This window comes from Daktulosphaira vitifoliae, unplaced genomic scaffold (assembly GCF_025091365.1).
Source record: "Daktulosphaira vitifoliae isolate Bord-2020 unplaced genomic scaffold, ASM2509136v1 Scaffold_1, whole genome shotgun sequence".
Classification (NCBI taxonomy): domain Eukaryota; kingdom Metazoa; phylum Arthropoda; class Insecta; order Hemiptera; family Phylloxeridae; genus Daktulosphaira; species Daktulosphaira vitifoliae.
Genome location: NW_026099572.1, coordinates 73,299,592 through 73,312,774, shown reverse-complemented (window position 1 = coordinate 73,312,774; position 13,183 = coordinate 73,299,592). Strand labels below are relative to the sequence as shown.

At 27.0% G+C, this 13,183-nt stretch overlaps 2 protein-coding genes across 8 annotated transcripts in view; one reads left to right on the top strand and one right to left on the bottom strand.

The window, feature by feature from the left end:
- Positions 1-13,183, top strand: part of LOC126894519 (V-type proton ATPase catalytic subunit A) — a 256,069-nt gene that overhangs the window by 168,588 nt on the left and 74,298 nt on the right. The window lies entirely within an intron of this gene.
- The window catches only part of LOC126894522 (carbonic anhydrase-related protein 10), a 66,787-nt gene that overhangs the window by 41,508 nt on the left and 12,096 nt on the right, over positions 1-13,183 (bottom strand). For 4 of the 6 annotated variants that reach the window (XM_050665589.1, XM_050665590.1, XM_050665588.1 and 1 more), the window contains one exon: positions 5,753-5,800. The exons of the other annotated variants lie outside the window; for them this stretch is intronic. In XM_050665589.1, coding sequence (XP_050521546.1) covers positions 5,753-5,800 — 48 coding nt within the window. The remainder of the gene's footprint in view (positions 1-5,752; positions 5,801-13,183) is intronic. 6 annotated transcript variants of the gene reach the window in all.

The following is a 13,183-nucleotide window of genomic DNA, read 5'->3' as shown; positions in this document are numbered from 1 at the left end:
AAAACTTGACCGCATTATTTATTCAAGAGCATTTTATTATTTTATACGCACAAAACTTGAAATTGTTCCTCGAAAAACATTCCAATTAAATAATATGCGCTTAAAAAGGTGACCGAATATTTTTCTTGAGTTAATTATAGAAATAATCAGAATTTTTTTTTGAAAGAAAAACGCCATACTGCTCATGAAAATAAATTGATATTATTTTGTTTTACCGCAAATGATAATCTAATTTTCAATAAACACCTGTCGGTTTATTCACGTAAAATACGGCCCTAACGATTTACGCGGTTAATGATCTGTGAATAACATTTTCGATCATAATAACGACCGGCTTACAATATAATAATAATTTATTAGTTCCATCGATGGCGAAACGCGTATAAAAAGGGAATAATAAATTCCGTTTGCTTTAACCGCGGAAACAATGAGTGTATTTACACAGGTTGTAAAATCGCCCTATTCTCTGACCAAAAAAACGGGTACAAAAGGCTTTGCGCACAATCAGTTTTTGTGTATAACCAACTAATAATGACCAATACATTATTTGTAATGACTTTTGGAGGAGGACAATAATATGACATGCGGCAGTTATTAATAATCTTGTCTAATATAGGAAAACTCATAAAACAATTTTTGCGTTAAATATAATTATTGTACCATGATATTAAAAAATATATATTCTACTGGACAAATAAAAAGTTCAACTATTTTTGCGAATGGTAAATATTTTCACTTAAAATGGTAACGAAAATTGCATAAACGATTTACGATCTTATACTGAGACATCGTAAACTCATATTTATGAAAAGTTTCACGAAAATAAATACCTTTTTACTGTCTAATTTTTCAAAATACGTACCTTCATGAAACGTTTTTTCGTATGTGTTTACAGTAAAGTTTAATTGAGTTTTTATTGACATAATCGAGTAAATTACTTTTGTCTATCTCATAGCTTATAACCGTCTTTTAATTGGTCACTCCAGAGAAAGTTTTCATGTATACACAAACAATGTAGGAGTTTAAAAGTAAATTTAAAGCTCGTCTTAAAGTGATTAAGTTCATCTCTTATTTAATTTAACGGGGTAAAATTAGAAAATGAAACTTCATTAAAATCCAAAACTGCTTTTGGGCAAAATACGACGTTTCATCCATCATAAAATTAGAGCAAATCTGTTTAAGAAGTTCTAATGTAAGACTATCTTCTCATTATTGTACTAGTACACTTGATTCGTGAGAGTAGTTGATTTTTGCGTTAAATACAGCTAACAAAATTCTTGTATCATTTCAATAGAAATCAACAATCTCAATAAAAAAAAATTCAAAATTCGAAAAGAATAATTCATTTTTATAAGCTTTTAAGTTAAATATAATAGCGATTTAAAAATATATTGACTTAACTATAAAGTTTATAAGTTAAAAATATAAAAAATCCACATTTATTATATCCGTAAAAATCGAGTTTAAATTTTATACAACAAAATAATATTACAGCGCATTATTCAAAGAACCATAAAGAAATCAAATAAATTTTTTTTATATTAGATAAGTATATTATTTTTATTATATTTTATCTTTAATAATTTTATAATATTTTTTTCCAGTTTCAATCGTTGTTTAAATGACGAAATATTGATATGTTATTTACAGCCCGATTTTTACAAGTATTGATTTTATACATTTTTTTCTAGTGACGTTTGTAAAATAGAAAATACATTTTTTTAATGTACCTATTTTATTTGTAAAACAGTTCTATTTGCCAGAAAATAAAGGAAAAATGAATCCACTAGAAGTCTCATTGATGTTTCAAGTCTATACATTATTATTATTATGTCGTTAAATAATAAATAAAAATAAGTCATAACTTTTGGCATAACGTTGGGGACATTTATGGGTGACGATAAAAACCGTTTTAACTGGACCGTTGTCCGCGTGGGGATAATAGAGAAGAACGCGGTGTTTTGCTGTATTGACAAATCCGAAATCATAAATTGTTCAGCAATGGCTAGACAAATTATGGTTACACACTTGGTTCGTATCTCAAGTACCACATATTTGCCGGAAGGGTAAAACAGTTTTTTTTCTGTTTAATGTCGACCAAAGCCAATGAATTTATGGATTATATGACACCTTCGACTATAAAAAATAAAAATTCTTCTTGTTATATTTTCCTGCGGTCAGACAATTCTGAAATTATTTTTGAAATATCAGTTTATTTTTGATACGTCGTATTAGTCTATCAGTCGTTATATATTTGCATAATTGAAAAAATTGTTATTCACTAAATGAAAACATAATTAACATCTTTCGCACAGCGAACGTTTATAATATTTTGAATTATTTAATCATAAAAACAATCAATATTGTATGTACTAAGTACTCACTATAAAAACTTTTAATATAAATCTCAGTATAAAGATTTATCGTTCTTTATCTTTTAATCTCATTTATTGTTCAATGTAAAATAAATTTGAATGATTTTATTCAAAATTTTACCACTTGTTGTTATAATAAAAATCTTATCAGAACTTTCACACGTGACAGATGTTATTTTGAATCGTTATGGATATTATATTATTTGTCAGAACCTTCCGACCCCCAACGGCATATTACCAGAGAGAGTAAAATCACAATAGTAAACAAGGTCTTGATGTGTGACCGGAATGCGTTTACAACATTTTTGCCTTTTTTCTCCGAAGCAAATATACAATAACAACTTGGGTGTTTGTTTATAATTTCAAAGATCTATAAAACGCTTGTGTTGACTTTGGATTGTATTCTATTTTTCTTATTCGTGATTGAAAGCGTAAGCGGATTTTCAATTTTTCGATTCTTAAATGTTGAATATATTTTTATTGTAGGTATATTTTTAGTTTTTTTATGTAAATAGATAATATTTATCAATTGTTTTGATAAAAAGTTTTAAAATTCATATATATATAAATGAAATAGAGTATCAGAAATCAAGTATCAGAACGCTGGAGCAAATGTTAAAAGTAATTAAATATATTTTCTATCAATTATCTTGAACTCTTTTATGTGTCTTCCATTTTACTTACTAAGTATTGATTCGTTTGGGTAATCCTTTTAACCGACAATACTATTTACACTCATGTGAAAAACGATATAAATGAAAAATATTACTGGAGTGTAATCCATCGCTGCCACTGTCATAGAAATTGGATATAAAAACATTGAGCTCATTGTTTTCCCTTTAAACTATTGTTTGGCAAACTTATCTCAATAAAATCTTTTTAAACTATTTCACTGATAAAGCGTGCAAGTCTTGTACTTGGGTTATAAAACGCGTCAAGTACACATGGTCGTCAACAATTACAAAGACGTGTGAAAAAATCACATTTTGGCACATTCTGAGCAGAATTTTAAAATTGTGTATTCAAGAACTGGTGTATTTAAAGAGCGGTACGTCGCTATTTTTGTGTATTTAATCAAAACAATAGAATTCTATTTCAAAACATCGTGACCAGAAACTTATATGCAAACAATAGACTAAGTAAAACTATAAATGAAAGCGTTGTATTCATTAAATAAAATATTTCCGAATTAGATTAATAAACGAGAATAAAAAATATGTTTTCAAATGTGATAGATTGCCAAACCTAGTCTACCAAATTTTTTATTTTAAATAAAATAGATATTTTTTAAAAATATCATATTTAATTTGATTTTTCCAACATAAATTTTAAGACCGTTATAGCTTATGAGCTTCGAGTCTTGTTTGGAATATTTGGTTTTTATTTATTAATAAACGCCCCATTATAATAAAATATTCATTTTCTTTTACGTTTTTTGTATTTAATTTATTTGGCTTCGTCCTCAAAACATGAATAAATTGTTAGTTTTTTTTGAGTTTTAGCGTCGAAGATAAATCATGACATAACTCTTAGTGTCGCCATATTATAAGTTAATTTATAATAGCTTTTTGGTCAAACTATAGTATTTTATTTCCACAAAAAGTTTTATGGTTAAAAGTAAAAAATACAAAATATCAAGTCACGTACATTTATTTCTAATTATATTTTCCTTTTAAATTTCTTAAACTAATAAAATAATAAGGCAGTGGTTTTACGCTCTTTCTTTTACCAAGCACTTCCACGACGCGTTTAAGGTTCGACAATATAAAACCCCAATATCGTTCGATGTTAAGAAGCGACTATAGAACAAACATTAAGTCTCTTTAGATTTCATGATCTCGTTGAAACGCCATACTGCTTAGATACAATACATATATCTGTATATTACACATAAAATATAAATGCGTTTAACACTTTACTCTGTTGCCAAATAAAAAGAGAAATATAATAATATACTTCCCTGGGGGTGTCCGCATACCGACTTCTTTATAACAATACTTATTAAGCTGTAAAAAGGAAACGTGTCAATTATATTTCTCAGTTTTATGATTCGTGGATGAACAAATTTTAACTAAAGGAGGATTTATTATCTGAATCAAGATCGTACAATTATAGGTATGGCCACTGAAATTTAAGATTCAAAATTATTGTAAGTTTGAATTTTGTCGATACAGACGTGAATCCTCTTGCATTTACGTGGTGGGAAACTTCAATTTAGAATAAAACAAAATATTGGATTTTTTCACACAACAATTAGTATTGAAACACTAATTTACGATCTACGAAAAAGATTGCTTCCCTACCACTTAGTAGATCCAATCATAAGTTGATCAATTTTAAATGTAAAATATTTTTCATACTAAAAAAAAAAACGTCCAACGTTGTATAAGTGAACATTTAAACCATTTTGAAGGTTTGACAAAATTCGAATATTTGAAAAACATATTATTGAGACGGGTTGTCAAAGTTTATATTTTCCAAGGAAAACGACAGGAATGGTCGTAGCGAGGGAATCACTTTGAAGTGTATAACATTATTATGTTGTACAACACAGTAATTGGATACGGCATTTAAGTCAGCAAACTTTAAATGTCTTTAATAAATATACACACAAACTCGACTCCATTAATGTGTTGTTACTTGTTATACACATTACGCAGCTGATGTTTAATAGCACTCCGAAATTTTTACGACAGTTGTTTGAGTAACATACTTTTATGTTTATAATTCAATATTCATACAAACCGCTCCATTAAGAACCGTAGGCGACGCAAGTTTACCATATTCGGAAATCGTATACCCATTTGTATATTTTATTATGTTTTAAACTTTATACGGTTGTCGCGTGTCGACAAACCTGTCATTATTTGAACTTCTAGATGATAATATTATTTTTTAAGAAAATTACATTTCTAGAAAATCTATAAATAAAATTTTTAATGTTTTATATTTTATTTACGTTTCTACAAAAACGTTAAATGTAAATAACTAGCGAAGCCCAACTGTAATTATACCAATCTACTATTCTAAATATATATCCATACACATTTTGACTATAAGGTACATTAAAAATTTGCCAGGTTATTTTATATCATTCAAAATGTCGGGTTTGGTTTTTCAAAAAAAAAACCATACAATTAAATTCCATCACACTGTGTACAATATCTTAGAATTGTAGAAAATTACTTCATTTGTAATCATTTTTTTAACTTAATTAAAAAGTTATTAATTTTTAATATCCGCAAGAGTAAATATTAACAAGTGAATTTGTATACTATTAAGTTAAATTGATTTTAGAACGACGGTAGCAACAATTGTAGTTATTTTTCCATCGTAACGTTTTTAAAACTACAATGATATAAAGGAAAACACATTACCCGATATTCCATCATACGTCCACCACTCGTCCCAACTAGCATGAACCCCTGAAAAAAAAAAAATACATTTTTAAACAAGCGCATAAGAAACAGACAATTGATCAATTAATTATTTTTATTGTGTTTATTATTCTCTTGTGACGAGCCGAATGGCTATCGTTTGGATAATGTGTATTCTCTGAGCCTCGTTTATCGCGTGACCATTACGCATATCTACAACTCAACGATTGTTTTAACTTTTTCATTTGTAAAAAATGAGTTGTGTTGAATAGTGTGTTGGGAAATATTATTAAGGAACTACGTGTCAGAATGACGGAGTTATGACGAATTAAACATTTTCCATTGAAATCCTTTTAAGTAAACCATGAGAAAATGTACCACTTGTTTCCGATTGACTTCCATTACGAATAATCCAAGAGGAGGATGATGAGAATTCACAAATATTATGCGTGCGGCGGCGCCATCGAGACGGTTAGTGATGCCAACACCGATTAATCTCCTCCGGCCGCCCTCGGGGTCCGCATAACATCCCCAGTTTTATTATTGTTGCAGCTTTCGCATACGCACAGAGATACATACATTCGCATCTATATATATTTTACTTTTTATTTTTTCCCTTCCCTCCTCTGTCCTCCTATACTATTCGCTCACCAGTCACCCACGTTCTGCCACTTGCCCCGCCGCGGGCGCCTAAAAGACTAGACACGAGGTCCTACAGCGTGGCGTCACCAAAGAAACTGTATCTCTCTACACTCATAAGAACATTTTACGATTTAGTCATTTCCTCCCTACTCACAACGAACTGATACTTATTCGGTCACAAATCAATGCTCGAACGAAACTGCTATTCGCGATAAAATAGACATTCGTTACCAATCACTCTCGTTGACCCTTAGGTTAAACTCGTTTAAAGGCAAACTGCCGAATAAAAATATCACTGAGAGTAAATCAAACAAACAGCCTTAAGAACAAGGTAATATTATTCTACAGCTATATGCGCCTTTAATACACCGTGCTTTGAGACTTTGTAGACAACTGTTAAATAAATAATGGAATGCGTAGAAACAAGTAGACTTCGCTGAATTAATATGAAAAGTATAAGCTGTCAACATGCGAACTTTCGTGAAATATATACAGCAACATCACAAAAAAGTTTAAGAGGTATAAAAAAGGACTCTTTGAGTTACGAATGGGATTATAACTTGATTTTTTGTTAATAATTCACATGAGCTTAAGTGTTACTTTTATATCATAATTTTTTATACTTTTAACGCAACCAACACAACATGTTCATGGAAAATAGTTTTTTTTTGTTCCATTTGACTATTGAAATCTATAAAAACTAGCATTTGAAAATAATAAAGTTGATAAATATAACGCCTAATCTTTCATATATATTTAATCGTTGAATAAAAAATTCATGTTTAAATCAAATTACATAAGTATTAAGTTGAGTATATTATTTTCGCATTCGTAAACGAGAAATATGTTGTATTTACTAGAGTGGCACAGCCCTAAATGTACAGTATTGATATAATTTTACTGTTATTGTGTCAATTAAATACACTGCTGTCAGATTGTAGAAAACATGCATAACCACTAAGAAAACGTCAGTCCTTCGTCCTGTGTCTATTGTATGTTATGCTATGGCCAAATGTGTTCGCCATCTGTGTCATCAACAGTATTGTCAGGCCTGCTGATGCAGATGATCATTCGTAATTGAATTTAACGACACCTCTTCATAACATGTTATTCAGTCAAACTTGGTTTGATTTAGGGTAGAAAATAAGTCGTGAACAGACTTATTTTTTATTTCATAATTCTTAAGTTATCTTTTATTTTTACTATAATATAGAAATATTTAATGAAAAAGATGGCTCAATGAATAACAATAATAAATTTAATATTGATTTTTGTGTAGAATACTTATTAAATTTTACACATTAAACTTACATAATATTAAAATTATACCAAACTGTCACAGTACCATCATTTATCACAATATATTATGACTTCTCCACTCAATTTAACAATGACGCAACCAGAGATGTTAGGAGATTGTAAGATCCCTCTTCCAGTGATTTACGTTTTTTAAATTTCTAGTCTGGATGATCTTTCTTTTTTACTGATTCGAGTTTTTTTTAAATAACGATTTAGAATAAAAAATTGTTGATGAGCAAAAAAAAAAGATAATAGCCCCACCCCAAAATTATTTTCTAGTGGCGTCAATGTATAATAATAAGTAACAAAACATCATTATGGCTGTGTTTTTTGTTAATACAGTCGACTGAAATTTACTTTAATTTTTATTAAATGGAGAACAATAAAATTAAAGTTCAATTCTTATTTGATTTATGTGAAAGTCAAATCGAAATTTTAGATTGGCATTAGAAGATATAGTTCAATTTCAGCATTGATAAGGTCAGAACATTTATAACAATAGTTCAATAATCTACTTAAAAATAATGGCTATTACTATGATATCTTTCTCAGAGTTTAAAAAGCTATTGAGGTTAGATAATGTAGATATACTTCAACTAAACGTTTAAAGTTTTTTTTCGACAGCGAATCCTTTGTTAAATAGCTTTATTATCCAATTAAATGACTCACCAAATGAAATGACTGCCTATCGGGAAAATTTTCTATTACTTATTCTATCTACAATAAAAATATTAACGGTTAAATATTTTTATTGTTTTTATAGTTTTTTTTAAATATATTATAACAAAACTGTGCAAAATAATATTGTTTTAGTGTTACTCGCAAATAAAATTTTATATGCTACTGGTTTTTGTTCCAGTCGAAAGTAATTAAAAAAAGTATGATAAATTCAAGATAAATTTTGAGCTACAGCGAAATTTAAAAATATATAACCGAGAAAGATATTTTACTAGTCATAATGAATATTTTATATTACTATGTAAAACTAATTAATAAAAAAAATTATAAATATTTTTTTTTTAATAATTTTCGTAGTAATTTGACTATAACACAATAGTATTATAATCAACTTCGAAAATTAATTTAAAACAAATATTTATAATTTTTTTTATTAATTAGTTTTACATAGTAATATAAAATATTCATTATGTCTACTAAAATATCTTACACGATTATATTTTTTTAAATTTCGCTGTAGCTCAAAATTTATCTGGAATTTATCATACTGTGAATGATGACTATGTAATTAATTTGACATGCCAATTTATAATAATTTCTCCAATTGTTATTTAGTACAAGTTTGTGCATCAATAGGTTACAATAGTTAACATAAATCAGTGTAACCATTGTGTTTGATTTATTCTGTTATAACAATGTAGTGTAAAATAAAAATTTATATTAAACTAATACATGTTTTTAATCAATAAACATAGTTGTTATAAAAATACGCTTTCAACAGTTAATTTAGATATTATTTGCATTTTATATATCAAATTTTAATTTGAAATTAAATAGTTGGTAGTTTTCCGAGTAGACTTTGTATGTGAGTTACACATACATATAATTCAATAATTTAATTTTTGTGTCTATATTTTATTAAAATTAATTTCATATTCGACTTTGTACTCCAGAATTTCTATAAAACAAAAATTACTTTAATGTTAACAAATATTCAAAAATTCGAAGGAATGAAATCATCAAATTTACTAAAATATCAAATTATTTTAAATCTTCTGTTCGAATCTATATGATAAAATTTACGCAGTACAACAAAACTAACTCATTGACCTTTTTTCTTGATGAAATTTAAATTTGGAACATTCTGCAATTGTATGGAAACATGTCACAGAGAACGTTTAAATATAAAACATGGACGTTATAAAATTTTCTATGAATGTTTGGATACCTTTCCCTAGGGAGCCATCCACAGAATAGTTCATCTAACTATCATATACTTTTTACGAAGTATTACTTTTTCATGCAGTGACATATTATGAAAAGGGAATGCATTTTTGGGATACACAAGCAAATTCAGTGAACAAAATCAACTCGGTGGGATACTTAATATAGACGACAGCATTTTTCTTTAGTTAACGTTGTATGTATTGAACTTAGAATATAACATAACATTGTTACACAACAACAAATACAAATCTAATATATAAATAGCTTGTCAAAAATATCTTTCTGATTTTTAATTTCAGTAAGTATTGACATTTTTAAATAAATTTACCAAAAAATATCAATTATAATTAAAAACAAAACAGACAATTTATTTTTAAATGATATTTACTACAAAAAAAAAGTAACCTTAATAAATGTTTTGGACTTTAAAACTAATAATAATTTCTTAAATTAATATTACTTAAATTATTCGTGTATTTAAATAGTAAATTTAATATTAACAGTATTTTGACAACATAAACACTTAAAAAGCGTATAATCTAAGGCGGCGTTGTGTGTAGGCAAACTAGCAACGTTGGTGTCATATGTACAATATTATCATATAGCATTTGAACCATACTATTAAACTACACAACAAACTTGTACTTTCTATGGTAGTATAATAAGTTCAAAATTAAATGAAAACGAATACAATTTTCCGAACATCTATAAAATTATATCAATTTCACTTTTAATGAATAGCATATATTTTAATAGCTAAAATAAACCTAAAAATAAAAAAAATGATGCAGCCAATATTCTATTAAAACGTACAGTCGGCGTTATAAATAGGTTTAAGGATTATATTGACAAACGCGTATCGAATACAACGTGAACATTTGGCATCACCCGGAAACCTTTCCGTCTTTCTTTTTATATTATTTTTGTTCTTACAGTATATGGATCTGCTTCCGGTACAATTCACACAGCGTTTCAACGTAGAATTATATATAAAATACACGGTAAATATAGGAAATAATATAATAACTGGTTCGCAGCACACGCACTTGGACGAAGAAATTCTTGCTTCAGTGACTCGCAATCAACCAAGTCCTTAGACGAAAAATAATAGCGTTCGTCCGCATCACAGATATTATGTAATAAACATCAAATAACCAACACACCTATACCAAATGTGTGATAATGTATGAATATAGATATTGTATATTGCCAAAAATAATGGAAAAAATAATATAACTTTCATCAAAGTTTATATATGATCCAAACTTGTAAAACAGTTCTAAACATTGCAATTATTTTATATTATAAATTAATTGTTCGTTCCTCCTACACGAAATGACGTTAGAAGTATTCACCCAATTAAAATAGATAGTTTGAACACTAGTTTTTTTTTTTTTTTTTTTATGGTAGTTCCCATTAAATTAAACGAATTTTCAATGAGCTAAAAAATGTTACAAAATAACGTTAAATATAGTCGCAAACGATATACTAAATAAAAACAAGTGTAAATACCCCAAAGAATAAAGATCATCTGATTATTTTCTTGGTTAAGTACCGTGATTATGTAAGCATTAGCTAACCGTTTAGCACCGATGCGCCCTTTCATAATAAGCTGTAACTTATAACATTTTAATGTATTCATTTTACTTATTCTCCTTAATGTTGTGATAAAAGTCACTTAATGCTTTTTCTTCGGTATTATCATTAGCTATTATGATGTGAATCAAAGTCTTTATTTAACCGTAATGACGACCAAAAGCTAAAAATATTAAATTTCTATTAAGTTCATTAAGTAAATTCTACAGTATATTTTTCTTTAGAATGATAATACATTAGAAAAAAAACATGATTTTTTCTTAACCTATCATTAAATATACAAGTATTCAGTTCTATTTTATGTCTATTGTTTCATATTATATATGTACCATAAGCACATTTGATACGTATTTTTAATGTAAATTAAACGCTTAAGAAACAACGAAATATTTTTTTTATGTATCATACAAAAAGTTGTATATATACATAATCCTGTAAAAATACAGTTTTTTGAACTTTTTTGATTTCTTAATACATATAAGCCTGGGTAAAACTACACCGATAAAACCATAGTACAATTAACACATTTTTTGTTAATATAAAAATGATTTTATGTTTTTGTTGATCAAACAAAAATTTTTGTTAAGTGAATAAAAAAATGTATTAAGCAAACAAATATTTTTTCCGATTAAAAATATGATTGATTTAACAATAATAATAATATGTCGGCTGTATTCTTTTTCAATATACTAAATCGAATTCCATAAACTATTTTTTTTTTTTTTTTTTGACAATTGAGTTTTCTTTTTATCACAACAATTCGATTCTTTTAATTTAAAATACTGACATCAAACGTAATTATACTATATTAAAAATTCTTGTTTATGGTTTTATTGTGATTTAAGTAAAAAGTTCATTTTTGTACTGATATGTTGAAAAATACAACTTATGAAAATAAAGTAATAAATAATAAAAAATTAATTAATAAAAAAAAATTAATAATAAAATGAATTTTAATTTTTAGCCTATCAGTTAATACAACATTTGCAGCAAATTTCAATAAAAAAACTCTATGGAAGCCATTCCTGAATGATATTTAATATTTAGATCAGAAATATTCAAGACATTTAATAAACTTAAAATTTTTTCCTAAAACAACATGATAGAACTTCAATCTGGCCGTCATTATGACAGTAATTTTGACTAGTCGATAAACAGTTTTGTATTAATGGTGTTTAAGTTAATTTAATTTTTTGTTATAAGCGAACAGAGTGTGTAATTTGGAGGAATTCTTATTTGTTCTTATGATAAAAATAAAACTTCACTAGACACTACATAGCTCTTTACCTTTTCTAATTCTCTAAATGTTAATATCTTAAAAATTGAAATTACAAAAATATTAATCGACCAGTAAAAATTTTATTTACACTATTCTTCATTTAATTTTCAAGAGTTAACCCTAAAGTCTACCCTTTAAAATATATTTTTTTTATAATGAATTTGATATTTTCTATAGTTAATATAAAAATAAAATTTTAATTTATTCATTTAAATGAAAAAATCATTATTTCACGAAAAAAAGAGTAGTAGTTTACTTAATAAACCACACTGTATAATAACAAATAAATTTTATTCATTGTTGATAACATTATTTAAAGTTTTTTCCCTGATAAAATCCTTTTGATTAATTTAATTATACTTGTGTTTGATTTTGACTTTGATTTTCGATTAAAAATATCCTGTTGATAGCCTGTTTTACTATTGTTTAAAATATGTCTGGAGAAGAAGTTTTAAATAAAAAAGACTGGAGGGCTTAAAAAATAGTTAAATTGCATTTTCAAAGTCTGTCACATTTGACGTTCATTCTTGTCGAATGCTGCAGACGTCATTACTTCAAATAACATGTAAATTAGATTACTAAGTGAACTTTTTTTTATACATAAAAATATTTTGGATCGACAGAAAAAATGTCGTTGACAACAAACGCGTTGTTATATATGTTTGACTTTTAAAAGCCAAAATTGGCCTCGCTTCAAATACATATTAGTA